The sequence below is a fragment of the Mustela lutreola genome, chromosome 5 (genome assembly GCF_030435805.1).
Source record: "Mustela lutreola isolate mMusLut2 chromosome 5, mMusLut2.pri, whole genome shotgun sequence".
In the NCBI taxonomy this organism is placed as follows: domain Eukaryota; kingdom Metazoa; phylum Chordata; class Mammalia; order Carnivora; family Mustelidae; genus Mustela; species Mustela lutreola.
The window spans coordinates 102,555,014-102,580,360 of record NC_081294.1 but is presented as its reverse complement, the minus strand read 5'-3'; the positions used below and the strand labels follow the sequence as shown (position 1 = coordinate 102,580,360).

Here is a 25,347-nt window from a genome sequence, read left to right as displayed (position 1 = left end):
TCAGCATTAACTTTTTCATAATTTACTGGAACTAGGCAAAAAGTATAACAAAATGTATACAATTTAGTCTTTGTACAAAACATTAATTTAGTGAGATGATGTTGATTACAGTCACCAGAATGAAGACTCACACTTTTCACTGCCACTTCCATGAAAAGTTTGGATAAATAAGTCACTGGCTGAAAGTCACAAGAGAAGCAATTTAAACTTTATATCCAACAGCAAAGATCAATCTTCCACAACAGTACTGCAGATACAATCACTCAGAGGCTCTCCATGCTGCCACGGCATTACTGGAATGTTCTTCAGAGTCCATCTTCTCTCTCCAACACTAACACTTGAAGCATTAAATGTAATATAAAATAAGGAGTTCTTTATTATTTATACAAAATTTGTACATTAAGAAAAAAATTAAAATTTTCAACAACTCTGCTGAGGAAGCTAAGAACTTTTATGGGTCTATCAAGGAGCCCCATGTGAATGTTTCAGTCACCAACCTCCTGGCCGCAGGAATGAAGCTCACTCCTCTGGGGCCATTCACGTGGCACCTTCACTGGCTCTGAAAGCTGATTTCCCTTTCAGCCAGCTCAATGAGCAAGCCAGGGTTTCTTGGACAACATTAAAAAACACTGTCTTCTCTGGCCCAAGTTTAGAATGTTTTATCCATATACAAGTTGATTTTTATTTATTTCTTAACACTTTCAATGAACTCCTAGCAGAAGAAGCTTTATTACAACATATACAGATTGGATAACGGTTCTTTACAAAACACTTAGATTTTTCCACTAAATAAATTTAATTGTCTTTTAAGTAATTAAAGTTGGCTTAGAGAAATGGTATTTTTCTTTCCAACCTGTTTTCCACCCTCTGAGTTCTGAGAGGTCACAGACTTACAAGTTCTTGCTATAGAGAGTCACCTTTGGCTAAGCAACATAAAGAGCTCTTGTATCTTTAACAAAGAATGCAAAACTCCGTTCCTTAAAGTCTTATGCTAGAAGATGCGTTCTAGCAATCTAGACAAACATTTATACTTAGACAAAAGGCCTCTCTGAACAAATAGCCTGCAGAGATTAATGCAGTGATTTGTTTTCTTGATAGAATGATTTAGCACTGCTTAGCACATAATTCAGTAGTTTGGGAATAAGAGTAATTCTTGAAGAAAGGAGGTCCCCTTCTGAAGAATCACAATGGCTACCCCAAAGAGAAATCAAAATAGACCAGCACCAAATGAAGTATTAGTTTACAAAAAAATAAACTTAGCTCTTATCTCTTCAAGTCCTATAACCCAGACTTAATAAATTAACTATGAAATCAGTTTGTCAGCTACAGTATAATTTAAAAATGCATTTTCAACCAGAGGGGAAGGGAGGATGGAGAGGAGGGTCAATCTCACACTGATCATCACGAACTCCATGGATTTCATCAAAAGAAAACACTTTTTTCCAGCTCGTATTCTCTTTCAGAAGTGAGCTGTAGATTACCACCTGTGACGCTTTAAAGTATGGTATTCTTGTTGAGATCCTTCCAGAGAGCACAGCATGTAAAGTATTACACTATTTTTAGATCTGAGAAATCTGCATGGAAAGAAGGATCTCAGACCTTTCTCAAACAGCCAAACACCAAGCAGTCGTTGTCTCATAGATCATATTATTCATCCTCAACATACCACCGCATTGAGCTTTTTAATTCACAGATTTTATGTTAGTCCTTTCAAACCCAATGCCCATGTTTCAGTTCAGAGCAGTCAGGCTGTTCAAGCAGCCTTCTTAGTGGAAGTTCCTTGGAGGTCTTGTAAATTTATCTTTGACCTATGGCAGAAAAAGACAAAGTAGAGATATAAAATACATTAAGAATACAGAATTTTAAGTTAGATCTATTGTATCTGCATAGTAGATTTTTGTACTATGTATCTTAAGTCTAGGGGAAAGAAGTTAAATACGTCTTTAAGTCTTACCTGTTGTGAATCATGTGACTTTTGACAAGATGTCCAGCTGCCAATGCGGCCATCAGTGACAGTTCCCCAGCCATTACTGTACCACACACAATCCTGGCAAGCTGCCGGGCATTCTCCCCAGGATTGTCTTTGCATGCTCCTTGGACACCTAGCATCTGCAGCCAGGAAGAGACACAGCAGGACTCACCTTTAAAGTCACGACAATAACTTCCTTCTCTACCAACTGAAATAAGGGCAACTATAATGGCATCAGAATAGAATTGGACTTCCAGTGGAAGTACTCAATTTCCAAGATCTGATAGCCAGCACTGACAATAATACCACAGGGTACATAACATCTACAACCTGGTTTGCAGGACACTTACTCAGAGTAAATGAACATTCATTTGCTCTCTTAATCTACTTTCTCATTTTACTTAAGCACATGCCTGAATATGCTTACTTGGATACAACAGGATAGGCTGGTGAGAAGCAAAAAGAATGAAAAGACCCGCTAAAACTCAGGTGAGTGACAAGTTATGCCAGGCAGAAACAGAATCCCAGAAAGTCAGAACGAGGCTTGAGGTCAGCAACTTCGGGGCTGAGGTGTCATACCTGCAAACAGGCTTGCTGAGGGAGCAGGTTGGTCCCACCACCCACAGTTCCAATCTCTATAGATGGCATGGTGCAACTGATGTACAAATCTTCATTTGTGGGACCACTTGCTTCCATTAAAGTAATACAGTTTGAACTACCAACATTTTGTGCTGCATCCTGGAAAAAAATAAAAAGAAGAAGTATAACACTTCCCTTCCTTTACAAAAGAGAACAGTAAAGTGGAGGTTGAGCTCTCACCTGTCCACAGGCAATGTAGATGGCAGTTACAATGTTCGCCGCGTGGGCATTGTAGCCTCCAATGCTCCCGGCCATGGCAGAGCCCACCAGGTTCTTATTAATGTTGACCTCAATCATAGCTTCTGTAGTAGTCTTTAATACCTAGCAAACAGAGTTGTGCACATTTTATATGTTCCCCCAGAAGATTCAGGGTATGCTACCTAGATCTACCCTTTGGTAAAGCAAGAGTTTAGATATGGCCCCACTGAAGCCTTGTCCTCAATAAAGAGTATCAGTCAAGTTTGTTGATGTGAATGCCACACGCTGATGGGCAAGATACATGCAACAGTCACCTTTAACATAAAATACACCGTATACTAAGCTTTACTTAAAATGTTAATATTTGGGGCGCCTGGGTGGCTCAGTGGGTTAAGCCTCTGCCTTCGGCTCAGGTCATGATCTCAGGGTCCTGGGATCGAGTCCCGCATCGGGCTCTCTGCTCAGCAGGGAGCCTGCTTCCTCTCTCTCTGCCTGCCTCTCTGCCTACTTGTGATCTCTGTCTGTCAAATAAATAAAATCTTAAAAAAAAAAAAAATATTCCTTTCCCCAATCTTTAACCCAATTAAAGATTAACAAAATAATAAAATAAAATAAAAACAATAATAATATATAAATATGTGTATATATAATATATAAATTAAAATACAGTAATAAAAGTAACAATAATATTGTTATATACAAATAATAAAAATAATAAAAATAAAATTATCACTCACTTCTCTGACAACCTTGGCTGGAATGACAGCTTCACAAACCACAGACTTTCCTCTTCCCTCTATCCAATTTATAGCAGCAGGTTTCTTGTCAGTACAGTAGTTACCGCTAACTGCTAGAATCTGCATTTCTGGGAAATACTCATGAAGCTTTGAAAGTGCCTTCTCTGTGCCCTGTCAAGAACACAACAAAATTAAAATGCACAGCTATTTACAGATCAGAGGCTTTATTTGTATATAGTAATATTAACAAGTACAATTAACTATAATATTTCTAAATACAATAATTAAAAACCAGCTTCATTAGCCATCGCAGTGATAAACTTCTCAGTCAGTATAGACTCCTACTGTTTTTCTTTCTTTCTAGGAGTGAAAACAAAGTTCTTTGCAGTCACTGATGAACAGGGATGTAAATGAGAACATAATGAGAATATTAAAATGGGAGAAGATATTTGCAAATGACTTAACAGATAAAGGGCTACTATTCAAAATTTATAAACAAGTTACCAAACTCAACACCCCAAAAAACAAAAAAGCCAATCAGGAAATGGGCAGAAGACATGAACAGACATTTCTGCAAAGAAGACATCCAAACGGCCAACAGACACATGAAAAAATGCTCAACATCATATGGCATCAGGGAAATACAAATCAAAACCATAATGAGATACCACCTCACACCAGTAAAAATGGCTAAAATGAACCACTCAGGAAATGACAGACGTTGGGGAGGATGCCATGCAAGGGGAACCCTCCCACACTGTTGAGAGGAATGCAAGCTGGTGCAGCCACTCTGGAAACAGTACGGAGATTCTTCAAAAAGTTGATAATAGAGCTACCCTAGGACCCAGCAATCGCATTACTGGGTATTTACCCTAAAGATACAAATGTAGTGATCCAAAGGGGCACCTGCACCTGAATGTTTTATAGCAGCAATGTCCACAATAGCCAAACTATGGAAAGAGCCCAGATGTTCATCAACAGATGAATGGATAAAGAAGATATGATACACACACACACACACACACACACACACACACACATAAAGGAATATTACTATATATAGAGAGAGTGTGTGTGTGAGAGTGTGTATATATAATGGAATATTACTCAGCCATCAAAAAGAATGAAATCTTGTCATTTGCAACAAAATGGATGGAATAGGGTGGAGGTGTTTTGCTAAGTGAGCTAAGTCAATCAGAGAAAAAAGACAAATGCCCTATGATTTCACTCATATGTGGAATTTGAGAAACAGATGAACATAGGGTCGAGAAGGAAAAATGAAATAAGATAAAAACAGAGAGGGAGACAAACCATAAGAGATGCTGAACTCCAGGAACCAAACTGAAGGGTGGGTGAAGAGGAGGGGATAATTGAGTGATGGGCATTAAGGAGGGCACTTGATGTAATGAGAGTACTAGGTGGTATATACAACTGATGAATCACTAAATTTTACCCCTGAAAATAATAATACAATATATGTTAATTAAATTGAATTTAAATAAAAAAGTTTTAAATAAGACTTAATTTAAAAATACTCAGTGAGAGTATAATACTCATAATCATGTCACTGGGAGTAACTTGACCCACGACTGACATGTAATAAATTACCTCTTCTAGTTATTCAAGTGTTACCCAAAAGCCCAAGTTACCGAGTCAGTAAAGACCAGATATTACAGTAAATCCTATTGTAAATGAAAGTCATTGGGATCACCCTTATAAAAATGTAAACAGGACTTCCAATTAAGTGAAATTAATTCAATTAACAACTCATACCTCAATAACCGAAGACATACTTACTTGCAATTTTAAAAAATGTGTTTTACTTGTGGTTAAAACACATGTGACATAGAACTTACCACCTTAACTATTTTTAAGTATACAGGTTAGTGTTAAGTACATAATTCATGCTGTGGTACAGCCCATCTCCAGAACTATGTTCATCTTACAAAACTGAAACTCCAAACCCATTAAACAGCAACTCCCTATTTCCTTTTTCCTCAGCCCCTGGTAATCACCCTTCCACTTCCTGTCTCTACAAATGAATTTAACTGATCTAGGTTAAGTGTGAATTTGCAAAGTACTTGTCTTTTTTGTTAACCAGATTATTTAACTTAGCAAGTGATCCTCAAGGTTTATTTAGCATATGTGCAAATTTCCTATTTTTTTAGGGTTTTATAATATCCCATTATATGTACATACCACATTTTCTATATTGATTCATCTGTCCAGGAACACCTGGGTTGCTTCTGCCTTTAGACTATTGTGAATAATGCTGCCACAAACATGGATATACAAAAAAAAGTCTCTGAAACCCTCTTTTGAGTTATTTTGGGTAAATACCCCGAAATGAAATTGCTGGATCATAATTCTCTTTTTAATTTTTTTAGGAACTACTGTACTGTTTCTTTTTAAACAACTTTTAAGGGGCACATGGGTGGCTCAGTCTTTAAGAGTCTGCCTTCGGCTTGGGTCAGGATCCCAGGGTCCTGGGATTGAGCCCCACACTGGACTCCTTGCTTCTCCCTCTCCCACTCCCCCTGCTTGTGTTCCTGCTCTCACTGTCTCTGTCAAATAAATAAATCTTAAAAAATAATAAAAAATAAACAACTTTTAAAACCTACATTTTTAGTCACTATCCTCTTTCTCTTTCAGTCCTCATATACAGGTAAACCACAAAATAAATTTTGCTAACTTAATTGACTTTAACACATTTGTGAGTATTTGTAATAATAAGTATCAGTAGAATAAAATGTAAGCCACATACCATCTTCTTATAAGGAAATAATTAAAATAAATGGATTATACCCATGAACTTGGCCTCTTACATATAGGTCTTTAGAAGATGTGAGCTTTCAAGGCTTTTAGGACGAAGTTAAGAAGCACTAACCCCAAGATTCTTCCCAGCTCTTCTAAGTAGATCCAGAACATGTATAATGCCAAATCGAAATTAAACATATCACATACAAATACTAGTCAGGAAATGCCTGATGACAGTAACAATGTGACAGAAGAAAGAGAAATTAAGCAATCAAATCCATTTACAATAGCACCAAAAGCCGTAAGATACCTAGGAATAAACCTAACCAAAGAGGTAAAGGATCTATACTCTAGAAACTATGGAATACGTATGAAAGAAATTGAGGAAGACAGAAAGAGATGGGAAAACATTCCATGCTCATTGCCTGGAAGAATAAACATTGTGAAAATGTCTATACTGCCCAGAGCAATCTACACTTTCAATGCAATCCCTATCAAAATACCATCAACATTTTTCACAGAGCTGGAACAAACAATCCTAAAATTTGTATGGAACCAGAAAAGAACCTGAATCATCAGGGGATTGCTGAAAAAGAAAACCAAAGCTGGTGGCTTCACAATTCTGGACTTCAAGCTATATTACAAAGCTGTGATCATCAAGACAGCATGGTATTGGCACAGAAACAGACACATAGGTCAGGGGAACAGAATAGAGACCCCGGAAATGGACCCTCAACTCTATGGTCAACTAATCTTCGATAAAGCAGGAAAGAATATCTAATGGAAAAAAGACAGCCTCTTCATTAAATGGTGCTGGGAAAACTGGACAGAAGAATATATAGAAGAATGAAACTGGACCATTCTCTTACACATAACACATAAACATAAACTCAAAATGGATGAAAGACCTCAATGTGAGACAGGAATCCATCACAATCCTAGAAGAAAACATAGGCAGTAACCTCTTTCCACACTGGCCACAGTGACCTCTTTCAAGACACATCACTAACGGCAAGGGAAACAAAAGCAAAAATGAACTTTAGGGATTCATGAAGATAAAAAGCTTTTGCACAGCAAAGGAAACAGTCAACAAAACTAAGCAGCAACTCATGGAATGGGATAAGATATTTGCAAATGACGTTAAAGGGCTGGTATCCAAGATTTATAAAGAACTTCTCAAACTTAACACCTGAAAAACAAATAATCCAGTCAGTAAATGGGCAGAACATGAACAATCACTTCTCCAAAGAAGACATACGAATGGCTAATAGACACATGAAAAAATGTCCATCAGGGAAATACAAATCAAAACCACAAAGAGAAGCCACCTTACACCAGCTAGAATGGCACAAATTAACAAGACAGAAAACAAGTGTTGGCAAGGATGCAGAGAAAGGGGAACCCTCTCACACTGTTGGTAGGAATGCAAATTGGTGCAGCCACTCTAGAAAACAGTCTGGAGGTTCCTCAAGATGTTAAAAATAGAGATACCCTACAACCCAGCAATTGCACTACTAGGTATTTACCTCAAAGATACAGATGTAGTGAAAAGAAGGGGCACCTGCACCCCAATGTTCATAGCAGCAATGTCCACAATAGCCAAAATGTGGAAGGAGCTGAGATGCCCTTCAACAGATGACTGGATAAAGATGTGGTTCATATATATGACGGAATATTCCTCAGCCGTCAGAAAGGATGAATACCTACTATTTGCATCGACATAGATGGAACTGGAGGGGTTTATGCTAAGTGAAATAAAAGTAAGTCAAGCAGAAAGACAATTACATGGTTTCATTCGTATGTGGAACATAAGGAATAGTGCGAAGGACCACAGGAAGGTAGGGAAAACTGAATGGGAAGAAGTCAGGGAGACAAACTAAGAGAGACTCTGGACTCTGGGAATCAAACTGAGGATTATAGCAGTGGGGGTGGTAAAGGGATGGGTAACCAGGCGATGGGTAGTAAGGAGGGCACTGGGTGTTATATGCAACTAATATATCGTGAACACATCAAAAACTAATGATGTACGATATGCTGGCTAACTGAACAAATACTAACTAATTAGTTAATTAAAAGTAAAATATAAACCCTCTTCAGGACCTTAAAAAAAAAGTCTGATGAGTTATATGTATCAGAATTTAGCTTTTAATAAAAATCTTCCACTCAATCCTTTAAATAATATATGTGTGTGTGTATATATATATACATACATACATACATACATACATGAAACAAAATTTAAAAATACAGGACATAAACAGGAAGTCTGCTCCCCACTCTTACCTCCCTAACACCTAGTTCCCCTCCCCTAGGATAATCGGTCTCGCACGTTTTAATACAGGCTATCCAGGCTCACCTTTGAAATCATGTTCATCCCCATGGCATCACCTGACCTGGACTGGAAACGAATATAAAGATTGCGACCAGCCATAGTCATTTGAAGTTTCTGCAGACGTGCAAACCTGTAAACAAAGCAAAGATTTTTTTATTTTGCTATTTTTTTGAGAAGACGGAACTTCCCTTAAAAATCTAGTTCAGTTGAGGGCGCCTGGGTGGCTCAGTTGGTTAAGCAACTGCCTTCAGTTCAGGTTCCAGCTCAGGTCAGAGTCCCAGGACCAAGTCGCACATCAGGCTCCCAGCTCCATGGGGAATCTGCTTCTCCCTCCCCTCTCATGCTCTCTCTCACTGTCTCTCTCAAATAAATAAATATAATCTTAAAAGAAAAAATTCTAGTTCAGTTGATTTATTTTACACGTAAGAGAATGCTCATGGAAATTACTTATTTAATGTATTTTCTTCTTTAACTAAATGTTACGTTAGAACACTAATTCAACTTACTAGCGCATGCTTTTTTTTTTCTCTTTACTCTTATGGAGGTATTCATTTGGATCAACATTTTGCCCCCGACCACATCCCCCAAACTAAGCATAAATATTACTCATAAATATTACTCATTTTGACTAAATGGACTTCGAATTAATGTTTAGTTTTATCAGGCAGGCAGTATGTTAACAGTTACATTTAGTGATCACAGAAGTTGACAGTGGCTCTGAAATAATATAAATTTATATAAACCTCCTCATACCTGCTGGTGCTATCAAAAGCCTCCTTTATCACTGTGAATCCTTCAGGTGTCTCAAGCCAGGCCTTCACTTCCGCAGAGTCACAAGCACGGGGAAGACGCACCACGGGGCCTCGAGTCATCCCATCTGCGAGGATTCGACTGCTGGCACCTCCACCAAGCTGCACAGAGGATGTTACAAAAGCGTATGTTAATCCTGCAAACACTTCTGCCTGTCGCAAAAGGTATCCCTGATCGTCCCCAAATCTATTCTCCTAGCCTGGCCTCAGGGCCCATCTTAAAATAGGCAAATATGTAAAAGGCAACTTACACCTATTGCTCTGCAGCCTCTATTAGTACTGGCCACAAGGCATCCTTCTGTTGTTGCCATTGGAACCTGAAATTCCTTTCCATCCAAGCACAGAGGTCCTGCCACTCCAACAGGGATGGGCATATATCCAATAACATTCTCACAACAGGCTCCCATCACCTACAAGGTAAAGTCAGGCAGCAAGTGAAAATCTGTATCGCAAATACACAGCCCTTGTCATTAATAATTTTCTTCAAACTTAAACCTTTAGTATATTTGTCAACAAAATCTTCTACTTATTTTTTTTTAAGATTTTATTTATTTATTTGATAGAGATCACAAGTAGTTAAAGATTTTATTTATTTGGGTGGAGGGCACGCATGAGCCAGGGAGGGCCAGGGGGTGAGAGATTTCAAGCAGAGTCCCTGCTGAGCTAGGAGGCCAGCACAGGGCTTGATCTCATGATGCTGAGAGTACCACCTGAGCTGAAACCACGAGTTGGGATACCCAACCAAGCCACCCAAGCGCCCCTTTCATATACTCTCTAGAAGTATTTAAAAAGTATTAGAACGCCTGGGTGGTTTGGTCAGTTAAGCATCTACATTCGGCTTGGATCATGATCCCAGGGTCCTGGGATGGAGCCCCACAGGCTCTTCACTCGTTGGAGAGTCTGCTTCTCCCTCTCCCTCTGCCCCATGCCCCTTCATGCTTTCTTGCATTCCCTCTCTCTCTCATTCTCTCTCTGTCAAATACATCTTTTTGGGGGCGCCTGGGTGGTTCAGTCGGTTGAGTCTCTTTGACTCAAGTCACAGTCCCAGGGTCCTGGGATCAACTTCCACATCGGGCTCTTTGCTAAGCAGGGAGCCTGTTTCTCCCTCCACCTGCTGCTCCCCCTGCTTGTATGCTTTCTCACCCTCTCGCTCTCTCTGACAAATAAATAAATGCTTTAAAAAAAAAAAAAAAGGGAAGTATTTAAAAGTACTAAAATCACTAAGTAATGACTATAAACAACAGGAAAAATATCTTTAATTTTTAGGACCTATAATCATAAGCAGAATACAAAATTACAGTAAAAGCATTTTTAAAAAATGTTTTAAAATACTATGTACATATAAAAAAGACTAGTCAAGAAAAACACTAAAAAGCTGAAGAATAAAGCTACAGGAATAAAACGGCAAAGCAAACTTTCCCACACCAAGAAAACAACATACCAAGGAGTAATTATAGTCCCTGTATGGTAGATACTGGAGAGAAGAAGGCTCTGGAAGTTTTCGGGAAAGTAACTGTCGGCGAATGGATACACCTCGTTCATGAGTTTCCATCAGAGTTTCCAATTTGTAAGCTGGGATATGTTTAGCATTGACTAATTGGATGATCTCAGCATCACTAAGGAATTTTGCACCTTTCTAAAGAAATGAAAAAAAAAAAAAAAGGAGGGATTGGTGGGAAAGGGATGACAAAAAACTTTAAGAAGTTCCTTTCATATTCTTTATAACAAATAAGGCATTTAAAACAACAATGCTCTCAGAAGAAGAGAACCCAAAGAACTTTAGCGTTCTAAAGGAGATTATTTGAGTGGAAATAAGAATATCAAAATGAAAGCAAATTCTTTATAAAAATGACACTAAACAAATGTAAAACCGAAACACCAAATTTTACAAGTGAAATTTATAGAAAAAGAATATTCATAATTAAGATTCTGATGCCCACCCTCTAAATTTCGTTAACTCTGTATATAGAAAGATAGTTCAAATATCAGTACACATGTTAATAGGAACGAGGGAAAGTGAAAGACAAACAAACCTGATGTTACTCTCACTCATGTGCACATAAATTAAGAATGAACCAGATTAAGCAGATAGAGATGGAATACAATATTCACACTAAAGCATGAATGGACTCATATGGTCATGTAGGCAGAACACCCATTCACATGTCAGAAAGGAAAACAAACTTCCTCTTGAGCATCAAGCTTACTTTTGAAACAAATCAAAAACAACAACAACAAAAAACTTCCTTCAGTCTTTGAAGTTCATTTTTGAGTTCAACCTTTGCTAGGCCCTAAGATTCAAGAGAATAGAGTAGTGGCTTATCTCTCTGGCAAATACTAATAAAGTACAAGGAGCATTGACCTTGAGTCAGTAAATCTTGAATTCTGGACACCAGCTTTTCCATTTCCTAAATGTATTACTTTGGAAAATACTTAAGCCTCCTGGAGCCCCAGCTTTCTCTTTCATATCTGAAAAATGGAGATAATTCCAACAATCTCACAAGGTTGCAGGGAATAAATAAATAAGGCCACTACCTGTAAACCACAGAACACAGTGCCCAAAACTTAGTAGGTACTCAGGACCATAATTTTCTTCCTTCCTTCCTCTAATTTAAAAAAAAAAAAGCTCCTTTTCTTAAGATACTAACCTTAAGTTAATTTTATTTTCCTCACCTCTGCATTCCCAAGTATCTGCAGACATTCTTCATTAGGCCGAGGCTCCACGGGGAGTTCAATTTCAGGTTCCTGTGTCTCTAGTTCCAGCGAAGTATCAAGTAAGGAGGAGTTACCAACCACAAACGTAGCTCTGTTTGGAGTGTCAGTTTCTGCCACTAAGGGTTTTATGACCTCAACTGTTCAAGAGAACAAAAGAAATCTCACAACTGTGAACGTAGTTCCCCCCACCACACCCTGCAGACCCCAAGCCCAGTTCCAGGAGACGGTGGGAAGGATGTGAACATAAGTTTTAAAATGAACTCAACTTGACAAATCAGTAGTGGAAGAATAGAAAATAAAGAGAACAAGAAATCACCTTTTCTTTCTCTGTTTATTCTTGTCTCCTCCTCAGCTGTATGGACTTTCTGGCTATTTCTGACCAGTATAGGTTCACGTCTACAACAATCATCTGGGACTTTTTTGGGAGTCACTACAGGAGATGTGATAGGGTTTTTTAATGAGAGTGTAGATTCTGTCTCAGCTTGTTCAAAGAAGATGTACTTGACAGCCAGAAGGAGAGCTAAACTTAGGGTAATAACTTGTTCAATATCCATGCTGATCATTCTAAATAAAAGAAAGCACATTAAAATGTTATTACTCGGGCACAAAAAAGGCACAACTGACTTTTAGTAATACCGAATGCTATGATTAATACACAATAAATTAGGTCTCAGGTAACTTACTTAGAGAGATAAAACTGCCAGAGGGAAACACTTGGTTCAATTCTCTTGGACACATTTTCATCCAATCCTAAAGAAACTTTAGAATTTTCTGCCGTACTGTTTTGAGGAGAAGGATCAGCTATCCAGCGACTATGGGCGTGAACAAGAACCAAGCCTAGAGACTGAAATAAAATGTTATAAATTATGTATCCTCTGCATATCAATGGCACCTCAACTTCTCATCCTTAACATCTGGATAACCAGATACTATCTCCCACAGCCTCCCCTCAACATGAAAAGAAAGCCCCATGCTTGTTCTGTGACTAAAGCAGTGACCCACTGAACTACTAAAAACATGCAAAACAACAGGTTTTCAAAGAGTAAAGAACAGGTTCTCAAAGAGAGGTAAAGTGGAGGAACTTGAAAAATCTGTTTAGGGGAGAGAGATGAAGAGCCTCAAAGAAATGAGAAACAAGAAAAAAAAAAAGGAAGAGGAACATCAGTGAAAGATGTAATTATAGTAAATTATATAGTTTACTTATTAATTAATTAAATATAGTAAATTAGAAAATATAGTAGATCAGTGGAAGAAGTAATTATACAATAATTGTAGAAAGATAACAGGAAGGAGAGAAAAAAGTCAAAAAGCAAAATATGACACTGGAACTAGAGATACTAAAAGGAGAAGAAAACTATGTAATTACCATAATCATCTTAACTCTCTGAGTAACGGGATTTGGTTTATTTTCTTCCTCTTCTAAAACTCGAGCAAAATGGCTCAGTTGCCAAATTGGACGACCCTCGCGGCTTTCCCGAGAAAGCTACAAAGAAAACCAGTGTTACATCAGAAGGTACTGATTTTATTTATGTGAACGGACGTGATGAGAAACATTACTCCTTCTAACGCCGTAAGTAAGAACTGCTCTTACCTCTAAAACCAAGGAAACGCAAGCTGGGAAAAAAGTCATGAACACAAAGTAGTTGGCAAGAACTGACATGCAGCCGAAGCAGCACATAATTTCAAGTTGACGCACCCCTGGTTAGAGAAAAATTAAATGTATAATTAGTAAAGTACATGTATTTTTGATAGAGTATACATCACAGGGACTTTTCCTTTAAGCAGATGAATACAAGAAAATATTAGTAGATTAAGCTCTTTACTATTTACTGGAAGAAGAAAGAGGAACTCCGAGGTGATGACAAGCCTTAGAGCACAACAGGGATATTTCCCTCAAGGAAGGAGAACTTGTCTTCTCCCATGTCTCAAATCTATCACAATGCCAGGCACAGTTGCTGCACTTAAACACATATCTGATAATCCCCTTTTAGGAAATGGTACTACTCTGTTTTGATATAAGAACAAGTCCAGGCTACACTAATGTGCAAACCTCAACAGTTAGGACCCAATTCCACTCTTTACCAGAAAAGCAATTCACCTGTGGCCCAAAGATTTTTTATTAAAGTAAAACCTACTACCAGCTATGCCATTCCTGATACAGCACTGTAATAAAGACTTTATCTGTACTACAGGACTCTAATCTCAACAGAACTTCTACTGAATCTATTTATGTTCTTATAATTTTGGTTAATTTCATTGATCTGTTTGAGAAATTAAATAATGTGCAAAGGCAATTCAAGATCCAAAATTAACAAACATTCCACTACAAAATGTTAAAGGTATCACTTGGTAATCTTCTCAAATAGAAGGTAACAGAATTTTAGAACTGAAAAAGACCTTTGATTACCAAATCCTATTCCTTCAAGATTACAAATAAACTTGAATATAAAACAAATTTCTGATTCACTCGTATTAAATATAAAAATGTTTTGAAATGTAAATAAGAAGTTATTCCCTCCTCTTACAAATTTGCTAACTAGAATACAAGAAACTCAACAGTATATTTTATTTTTGAATTATTTACAGATCATTTGGTGAAATAATAGAATAAAAACATACATTGTATTTTTCTTCAAATTCTATAGCACTCTGTCAACTATACTTCAAAAAAAAATCTACAGCAATTACTCTCAAAGGTGGACATTCAATATACAGCTATAACAAAAAAGCACTATGAACAACCTTGTACTTTAAATAGTAGCCAAATGTAATCTTTTCAAACCTGAGACCACAGAAACAATACCTGACCAATGCTTTTACAACCTAGTTATCAGCTGTTTCCCTCCGCACAACAGGACTACTATTGCTGCCATATGCTCTGTAGACATTCTTCCCTCTCCATCCTAGAACAGTCTCTCTGGGCCATTCTGCTACTACACAGAGAGACAGCACCAATCTATGTATTTCCAAGAAGTTAAGGCTTTTTCCTTTTTCAGTGGTTTTCCAAAGGGTTACTTCTTCTTTAACAGGTGTTAAATCTGTCGTTTTTCTACCCTAAGCCTCATCCCTATTTATAGCATTTCTGTATAGCTGTACCCATGTCTCCCAACTGGCTTTTCCAACTAGAAATCTCATCATGTCCTTTGTCTACTTCTCTGACAGCATGCCAAAATCCATCATCCTACTCTCCACATCAGTTTCAAATGAGTAAGCCTTGGTTTCATGGCCCACTTCCAGCTCCTGGCTAATCTTCTTCACCTTCCTATATACTCTTATTTGAATAAAATCACACAGATATGTTTTCAACCAATCAAAAACATTTTTCTTGATTGTGGCAGTGACTTAATAACTTTATCTTTGTCAAAACTCAAAACTCTATCTCAAAAGTAGATTTTAAGCAGGGTGCCTGAATGGCTCAGTGGGTTAAAGCCTCTGCCTTCGGCTCAGGTCATGATCTCAGGGTCCTAGGATGGAGCTCCGTATCAGGCTCTCAGCTCAGCAGGGAGCCTGCTTTCCCTCTCTCTCTCTGCCTGCTGCTATGCCTACTTGAGATCTCTGTGTCAAATCAACAAAATCTTTAAAAAAAAAAAAAAGTAGATTTTAAGGAATGTTCATTTTTTTAAAAAAATATTTTATTTATTTATTTGTCAGAGAGAGAGAGAGCATACAAGCAGGGGCAGTGGCAGGCAGAGGGAGAAGCTGGACTTGATCCCAGAATGCTAAGATCATGACCGGAGCTGAAGGAAGACACTTAAGCTAAGACACCTAAGCAACTAAGCCACTCAGGCCTCCCAAGGAATAGACTAGAACTGTAGCTACAAAAAGTAGACTCCCTAAGAAAGCCATAAAATCTAGTCTTAATTATTAGGAGACCTTAACAGCAGGATATATTCATTCTGGCAAATTTCCATGCCAGGCCACAATTTTTGTCCTATATAATGGAGTCCTATGTTTGATATTTAAGATCTAACTCTCTACTATCCAATTAAGGATTAAGAAAGATGTGTTGAGACTAATACTAGGTACTCACTAAGATGTACTGCACACCGTCTGATTAAATGTTCTCAACCAGCCTATTAGGTGGACCTAATTTAGATCTGGCTCATTTCTGACTCCTCACTGTCTCCTACATGACAATTAAAACATAAGGAACCAAGTCACTAATTTAGCCTGGGCAAAAGCAGGAGCTGGAAGGGGCTTTCCAAACATAAACACTAAAAACTCTCAAAAGAGTAGAACATAGAAAGAGAAGGTGGCATGGCATTAGTGAAAAAAAAAGGTAACATATTACTAAGTTTTCACTAAAGCAGACAGACATAAGGTCAGATAAACCCACATACTCATTCAATTAAAATCTTTTAAGAGTAATGTCACACTTTCAAAGTCAGAATTTAAGAATAACCAATGCAATCGGAGATGTTCTTTTTTTCCCTTCATCTACAAATTTACTTTAAAATATATTAAAAACTGCTTACAAACCTGACATGGTACCAACTCCAATCACCAGACATTCTACAAGAGCATCAAGGGTGAACGTGGGACCTAAAATTGCCATTCCACGAGCAATGTTTTCCCGCACTTCATCCTAAAACACAGACCAAATTTATCAAGGTCAGTAAGATATAAAACAACTTTCAAAAACATTGGAGAGTATGCCAGGGCCTCTACTAAAATCTAGTTTGCTGTATCAAAAGTAAAAGAAACAATGTAATACCACTAACAGGCATTCCAGATGCAAAGAATTAAGAAAAAGGTCATGTACAGTTGCTTTCCCTTTTCACTGAGTAAGATGCTACTTGGCAAGATTCCTCTGAGGTGGTGCATGAATCCTGCCATTTAAATACTACATAATGAAATACTATAACGTTTTATATTTGGCTATCACTTACAGTCCTTCGTTGCAATTTTTTTGAGACCTTGTTAATACTATGAAACCTAAAACCTATTTTTGTCAACATGCTCAAATGGTCAGGATACTCATCAAATACATAATCAAGGCAGAATTACATGTTATTTTATATTCAGGTATTCTGAAGCAAGACTATTAAAAATGTTAATTAACTTAAAGTGACTATTGAACACCAACATAAAACTTTAGATGGAAAATAATGCTAGGGTAAATGCTAAAGTTTTAGAAATAAATCTACCGGGAGACTATCTTCCATTATATCCTGTCCTGTTCTCTGATAGGTTTCAGTAAGTAGACACTCTTTCTTATCCAAAAGTCTCACTACCTAAATTTCTAAAATCTTCAAATAGGAAAATGCGGAAAAACTCCAAATTCCAGAACCTGTGGAATTAAGTTGTTAGGTAAATGGGACAGTTCCTGGGGTACCTAGAAAGACCAGTCTTAAGACTTGACAATTAAACTTAAAACTGTGGGCAATTCCTGATTCTTGAACTATGAAGAAACTATTAATGCTTCCTATTAATGTAAACAAACTGAAAGAAATACTAGTAACATACCTGTCTTAAAAATAATACTTACCTGTGAGTTAGAACTGAGGGCAAACTTTGCTAGAGCGCTTGCTCTAGAAAGGTCAATCAAAAGTAGGAAAAAGGGCAAAGCTTCACTGGGAAAAAAAAAATCAGATGATCAGGAATTTAACAGGATGTCTGGCTTAAAAATGCTTTCCACAATAAAACACCCGCCTCATACACTGTATGATTCTTTAGTATGTATACCTTTTTGCAGCCCGAAGGTACACCCTATACTCACTCCCTTTTGACATTCTCAAAGCTAAACATATGCACTGCTCAAAATATTTATAATGTTAAAAATATAATTGCATTTATACAGAAATACTTTTTGATGATTTTATAGCAAAATATCATCCTAAGTAAAAAATTTATCCTTGAATTAACACGGGGAAAAAAGTGGAATAGATAAAATTTTTTAACATTATTCACTATTTATGGAAGGATCCAAGTTGAAGCTTTCTGGAGAGACAGTTGGCAATAATAGCACTCAAAAGCCCCCAAAACTTACACAGGCACTGTCTCACTCCTAGGAATATATCCTAAGAATGAATATGAACACAAGGTAAGCCACAGAGACGTTCGTCACAGTGCTATTAATAGAGGAAATTAAATAACCTAACAATCCAATCCTAGAGGATTAAGTAAATGAACTATAATATATTCACACAGGGGAATACTAGACAACCAATACAAGTAATTTAACTTAGCATTAAGGACATGCAAAGATGTTGATGAACTATGATCACACATCAAAATATTATAAAGGCATAAAGAAGTTGTATGATCTCAGAATTTTTAACTGTAAAAAACCATAGGAAAGCATATACCAAAATGTTAAAGAGATATTAACATTAGCTAAATGACAGCATGAAAAATTTCCCCATATTTCCTATAAACTTTTTAAAATGTATATATTAGAATATAACCTGGAGAAGAGGAGTTGTTAATTATATATTTTGGAAAAAAGTGTATTTATGTTTTAAATACTTACTTCAAGCCTGTCAATTCTTTATCTAAGAAATGAATGACAACTGTACTGAATACAAAACTTGAGAAAATTGTGAAGAGGCCAGCAATACCTAAATTGACAAAATTCAAACAGAAAAAAAATTACCCTTTATTACAAAAATAGTAACATACAGACCCATATAATATTCTGAAAGAAATATTATTTTCTCCAGATTATTAAGATCTCAAATATCAGAATGCTTACTCTCAATAGGGCAACCACTAAATGCGTGCAGTGTACTTTAAGCAATATACCCATTTCCATATACATGATTTAAACAAACAAAATTATGTATTTCCATAACAAATCAAAAATTTGATAGCACAAATAAGTTAAATGTATAAAATGATTACCCAAAATATATTTTGATCCAAGTTGACGTAAATTCTGGAACTGGAAGTAAATATACAGGATTGCTATGCATCGTGTTATTGTCAGAATTATAATGTCACTGCTTAACACATCCTATTGGAAGAGATAGAAAAAAAATCTCAATAGCTTTACCTTTTAAAATAAGCAACTAAAATTAAGAGTTTTTATTTTGTATGCATCATCAGTTTGTATATTACTATGATAATATAAATATAGGCACAATACAAGTCAAATAAAAATATTAAACATGCAAATCAAAAGTTAAGTCCAATTTTTAAAAAATCCACTATTTAAAGCCAATCATTTTTCTGTTAGTCACTTTTAAAGCTACTATTTTCTCTAGTAAAGTCAATTATACTCATTTCATGCAGAAAAGGAAAAGTTATTTCCAAACTATATAAGTAAATAGAAATCTGATTAAGTTCATAAATACTAAGTTAAAGATTTTACTTGCAACTTTTTTTATTATATGGTCACTAAGAGGAAATGCTCTTTAGAAACTGAAAATGAAATTTAGACAATATCAAATAAATTTCACAAACCTCTTCAAATTTTGGACACTCATAATTCCAACCACAGATCTTATTGTTACCAGTAAACATGTTCATGGACATCATACAGATGGTCAGTGTCACCGTCCCCACTATGACTTCCCAGGGGTGGGAGGCCACAAAAAGGCCGTGCATTCGGAAAAGTCTTGACAACATTGTAGCTACAGAATTCTTGGATCCTAAAAGGAATATCAAGTGTGAACACTTAGTACACAGATCACTGTATTTTTAGGAAAAGATTTTAAGATTTTGCACTGTAAACCCTGCTATTGTAGGCACAGTGTCTTATACATATGAATAATACTATTTGACAGTGTTCCTTATTAGTTCTGTAAAATAATTATAAAATCAAAATAAGAGGACTCTGATACTACTTTCTTACTCCCAAAACTTGAATCCTCTATTAGTCACTAGCAACCAACTTAAAAACTAGGTATTTCTTACAAGTTGTATGAATTCAAGCATTTATGATGGAACCAAATAAATATCTCAGCCCATGATATTACCTGAGCGAAGGAGGAGAGCAATACAACAGAAAAAAAAAAAAAAAAAAGTGAGAAACAACTATTCACATTTGCTTTCTAATTACCCTGGCATAAAACGCCCATAAGCACCCTCTACATTCTCCACATTCTAGTTACGCAAAAGGCAAACACCATCTATTTGTTGAGTGTCCTCAAAGGCAGCATATGGCATGTTACTAGAAAAATGATGTTTAATGAAACTTCCTACTCTTACTGTCACCAGAGAAAAAAGTCTTTCCCAAATTTTACAGCTAATAAAATGCCACAACAGTACTGGAAGAAGAGGATGGCTGGCCAAAGTAGATGTCTATGACATTTAAAAATTCCCAACAGTGGCGCCTGGGTGGCTCAGTGAGTTAAAGCCTCTGCCTTAGGCTCAGGTCATGATCCCAGGGTGCTGGGATAGAGCCCCTATCGGGCTCAGCGGGGAGCCTGCTTCCCTTCCTCTCTCTCTGCCTGCCTCTCTGCCTACTTGTGATCTCTGTCAAATAAATAAATAAAATCTTAAAAAAAAAAAAAAAATTCCCAACAGAACGTACAGGTAATTTTTATATTTAATCTTTAAAGCGAATCCGAAGCAGATTCCCCACTCAGGATGGAGTCTGACACAGGGCTCAATCTCATGACCCTGAGGTTCACTACCTGAGGTGAAATCAAGCGTCAGATGCTTAACAAAATGAGCTACTCAAGCGCCCCTGGAGAACATACAGGTAATTTTGATCTAACAACTACCATGACTAAACCTCCCCATGTCTGTTGGCTAAATTACAATAATTTCTATATTCTCATTTTTTAAAAAATCTGATACAGTCACTGGTCTCTAGAATAGGAACTTGTAAGCCTTCTTAAACTAAAATTAATGCTCACAATAAAGCATATTTAACTGCCCAAAAAAATCTATTTCAAATTAAGATTTAAAAAGTAAGGCTACTGAAATAAGTCAATCAGAGGAAGACAATTATCATATGATCTCACTGATATAAAGAATTTGAGAAACAAGACAGAGGATCATAGGGGAAGGAAGGGAAAAATGAAACAAGATGAAACCTGAGAGGGAGACAAACCAGAAGAGACTCTTAATCTCAAGAAACAATAGGAGGGTTGCTGGAGGTGAAGGGGAGGAGAGGGATGGGGTGGCTAGGTGATGGACATTGAGGAGGGTATGTGCTTTGAGGAGTGCTGTGAATTGTGTAAGACTGAGGATTCATAGACCTATACTCCTGAAACAATTAATATATAGGTTAAAAAAAAAAAGTAAGACTACTGATTGACACACTAGCAAGAATTCAAATGAATCTCTTGTTTGTGGTAATACTAAGAAAATGACTCATTTATTGAAGACAGAAAATTAAAAAGCAACAAATGAAGAAAAAGAAAGTTAATTACTCTATCTAAAAGGTTAAGGGAAAGAAAATAAGAGTAGCTTTTAGGAACCAAAGCAATTCCAGAACATCATCCCCCATCATGTCACAAGATGTTCTCCCTATTTCAGTTACACCAGGCCCCAACTGGACAGCTGGCTTTCCCACTGCAGGTGACAATCTTTCATTCGATCAATTCAATCATGAAATCAATTTTGTGAGTAAGAACAAACAGGGTTTAATAAAATAAAATAGAAAAAATCACTGTAGGGCACCTGGGTGGCTCAGTGGGTTAAAGCCTCTGCTGAGCAGAGAGCCTGCTTCCCTTCCTCTCTCTCTGCCTGCCTCTCTGCCTAATTGTGATCTCTGTCTGTTAAATAAATAAATAAAATCTTTAAAAAAAAAAAAAAAAAAGAAAAGAAAAGAAAAAAATTGCTGTAGGTAAGAATATAGTATAGGTAGATATTATTTCTTAAAACTTGATGTTTCATGAAACTCTGTGTGTGTGTGTGTGTGTGTGTGTGTGTGTGTGTAGAGTTCCAACATAACATGTATTACTTACTGTGGGTCTCAATTTTAAAAATCAATAAGTTCTACAAATGTGGCATGCATCTGCCTGTGTTTATTCATGCTTTTTCAACCTTCCTCCCTGAGTCTTGTTCCTCATTTTATCCTCCAGAACCTTGTACCCACGCACAGCAGCTACTCAACAAATACCTGATTAATCAAAAATCTCATTAACTACAGGAGCATGTACTTTACTGACCCATCTTGAAATGGCCTAAAAATGACTTTTAGCCCAAAAGATATAAATATAACTGCTCACCTGCTAGCACACCACGCTGCCCACCCTTGGTTAAGGCTGAATGTAGAGCATTCAAGATATATATTAAAGGGGAATGGGGTAGGGAAGAGAGGCTACAGTCTATACACTGTTTTCAAAAATGGACAATAACAAAAATAGTTTCTATTAGATGAGCAAGGACTTGGGACTTAAAGCTTTGGAGAGTATTAATCATATCTTAGATTTGAATCCTACTAACCAAAAGCCTCCTAAGAGCCTAGATTTTCAGGACAGTTTTCTATCACATAACATCCTTCTTATATTCAAAAACAAAAACAAAACTCTACAAACCGGTCTAAAGGATGAACTAGCATCAATGTTCCAGAAAGTCAATCAACTAAAAATACATGTCAACACTAGGTCAAAATGATTCTCCCCACCAAAAACAAACAAAGAAACAAAACCTCTCAACTTAGGTTATTCCCTATTAAGTTGATGTATTCTTCATTATTAAAAAGTTAGTTCAATTGTAATCTGAGCTGCCAGCAAGAAGGCACCCCAATTTGATCACAAATTGATTTAGCATCATTAACCCATAATTACCTATTAGACACATTATGTGGTCCCTTTAAAAGATTTCATGGTAGCATTGTCAATTCTGGGAAATTTCTTTCCTAGATATAAACTCATCTTTGCAACATTCAGGAAAAAATTACACATGATTCTGTGAACCAACCCCAAACACAGAGAAGCCCACCTATTTGGAAATACAAACTCGGTAAAAAAATGTTCAAGGTGTGTCAAAAGTAACCATAACTGTACACCATCTCATTTCTCATGAGCACCCTGCCCATTTCCCTGTGATTATGCAAAGTACTTAAATGCCAGAGAATCCAGTCTTCCACCCTCATCAGCAATTACAAGTGGCATTAGCAGGCTACAGGACAGCTCATGCAAATTCAATGGACACTATTTAGGCCAGGCTGCACTAAAAACACTTTACTTAAAAAAAAAAAAAAATCAAGCTAAATAGGCAGTGTATGCCTTGCTTATGCACAATGAAATATGCCACAAACATTTTCTTCAAAAGAAAAGATGATTTAAACTCAATGGACTCCTCAAACTCCTATCCAAGATGTTACAGAAACTACCTACCATAGCCATCTGCAGAAAAGGATGCTTTTGCATCCAACACTATTTCCTCCCACCCTGCACTCCTCCTGTACTGTACGTCCTAGCATATGATTATACACTACTTTACACAGCTCTCAAATTAATTGCTGTGTATATTTTGACTCTTTGAAGACAAGAACCACATCTTATATTGAATCATCCTTAGTTCCAACAGGATCTGGCATTCTGTTGCTCAACCTAGTATCCTAGGGGGAAAAAAAATCTTGCACTGGAAATCAGGAAACCTGGATTCCCCTCCCCCCATTCTATTACATGCTTGTAAGTCACATCTCTCTTTAGTAACTTACTAAGCTAGAGCTCCAAAGTTCTTTGACAAAGACAGGCATTAAGCGGAACCATATGAAACTGCTACTTTTGTAGGTTAAAAAAAAAGTCAAATTTCAAATACCTGCAATTTCATATGGGTCAACCTAAATACATACTGATAAACATGTAGTTATCCATCCATGGTTTAGAAAGTAGATCATGTAAGAATAAAATGAGCACAATCAAGCACATTATACACTTCATCCTGAAGTCTTGTGCCACACATGAGCCTCATATGTTGATGATTAATCTTAGTAAACTTTTTTAACCTTCATGTTACTAAATGCCATTTGTCCTTACTACCAAGTTTATCACAAGCAAATCCTGGAAAGACACAACAAAGCAGGCCCTCAAAAAACAGTCGATCCCACTGTACACACCAGGCCTTTGCTACATTACCTCTAAATCAGAAAATGTCTTTCATTGCATGGGCAGTAAAATATATTCATGGGCAAAAAAACATTCTCTGCATTAAGATACTGAAATCATGCATGATTATTTAGTACAGCCCAGAAACAAATGCTTCCTATGACTTTTCAGGACCAACCCTAAGGCGGTCCTGAAATATCAACCAAGCTATGAAATATTTTCAGACGATCATTTAAGATGGAGTACATCCGCCTTCTCCTACGGCAGAAACTGACTGTTCTGTATTTGAACCCCCAAAGTACGTCTTTCCTAACCCAAACCAAATAGTTCCGGAAAATCTACAAGGTTTGAACTCAATTAAATCAGCACTAAAGAGACTAAAGACCCTTAGGAAAAAAAAGAGAAAAAATGGAGGGCCTTGGTACTTGCCCAAGGACTTAAAAGTATCCTCTCAACTCTTCTCTCCTGGAAATAACCCGACACTTCTCTGCAGATCCACGGTTCTTCTTCACGGCTCTGTGTTAGTCAGCAGCATTTATGGAAATCTTCCCCATCACTTTAAAGCAAGATGCTGACGAACAGCAGCGCCTGGGCGTGAACGCTGCACTTGATAGAGCTGCGGGCCCAGCCCATCACACACACGCACCCCCAGCATTTCTCGAGTCGAGGGGCTTCTGAGGTCATGCTATCTGGCACCCTTTCCGCCGGATGACCGCGACTGCCAGCCTACGCGGACTACTTGGGACTTGGAGGGTGACCGCAGCTACCCTCGCCGGCCCACCTACGATGACCACCGCAGCCAAAAAGAAGCCGGCCCGCCGCCCGCCCCTCGGGCCCGGGCTGGCCGCCGGGCTCCCCCAGCATTGGTGCAGGCCGCCACTCGGCTGGCCGCGCCTCAGGACGTCTCTCCTTAGAGTCTCCGCGGGACCGGGCTGCCACACCCGCAAAGCCGCCACTGCAGCTCCTGGCAGGTCCGCAAGAGGGGCAGGCTGCCCCTTCCCAGGGCCAGGAGGAGCTCGAGAACCACCATCAACCCGGCCCTAATCCCACTCCCACCCACCACCGCCCCGCTCCCTCTGCCCCCGGTCTCCTTCGCCGCCACCGACCACCTCACCTCCGGATCTCACTAGAGGCCACCGAACCCGGGCGCCAGCGCTCCGCCTGTCTCCAGTCAACGGAGACGCGAAGCGGAAGGAACCTTCGACCTACGCACACTCGGTGCCGGCTGAACCTACGACCA

The 25,347-nt window shown here is 37.7% G+C and overlaps 1 protein-coding gene across 1 annotated transcript; it reads right to left on the bottom strand.

Annotated features, from left to right (window-relative positions):
* On the bottom strand, positions 1–25,347 carry HMGCR (3-hydroxy-3-methylglutaryl-CoA reductase). Its single transcript, XM_059175260.1, has 20 exons — positions 25,222–25,347; positions 19,561–19,748; positions 19,000–19,111; positions 18,629–18,716; positions 17,645–17,729; positions 16,636–16,741; positions 13,748–13,854; positions 13,523–13,639; positions 12,840–13,000; positions 12,473–12,720; positions 12,115–12,293; positions 10,883–11,077; positions 9,693–9,851; positions 9,386–9,543; positions 8,657–8,762; positions 3,544–3,714; positions 2,789–2,929; positions 2,549–2,707; positions 1,955–2,109; positions 1–1,808 (listed from the first exon to the last, which is right to left on the bottom strand). Exons 2-20 carry the CDS (start codon positions 19,723–19,725, stop codon positions 1,754–1,756), a joined length of 2,667 nt encoding a protein of 888 aa, XP_059031243.1. The 5' UTR covers positions 19,726–19,748; positions 25,222–25,347; the 3' UTR covers positions 1–1,753.

What these genes read in the sequence shown, in the direction of transcription:
- HMGCR (XM_059175260.1), bottom strand. Translation starts at nt 19,725, where the DNA reads ATGTTGTCAAGACTTTTCCGAATGCACGGCCTTTTTGTGGCCTCCCAC. An exon ending in AGAGAGTTAAGATGATTATG is followed by an intron (nt 13,001 to 13,522) that starts GTAATTACATAG and finishes ATTTTATTTCAG; the next exon opens with TCTCTAGGCTTGGTTCTTGT. An exon ending in GGGACTATAATTACTCCTTG is followed by an intron (nt 9,852 to 10,882) that starts GTATGTTGTTTT and finishes TTTACCTTGTAG; the next exon opens with GTGATGGGAGCCTGTTGTGA.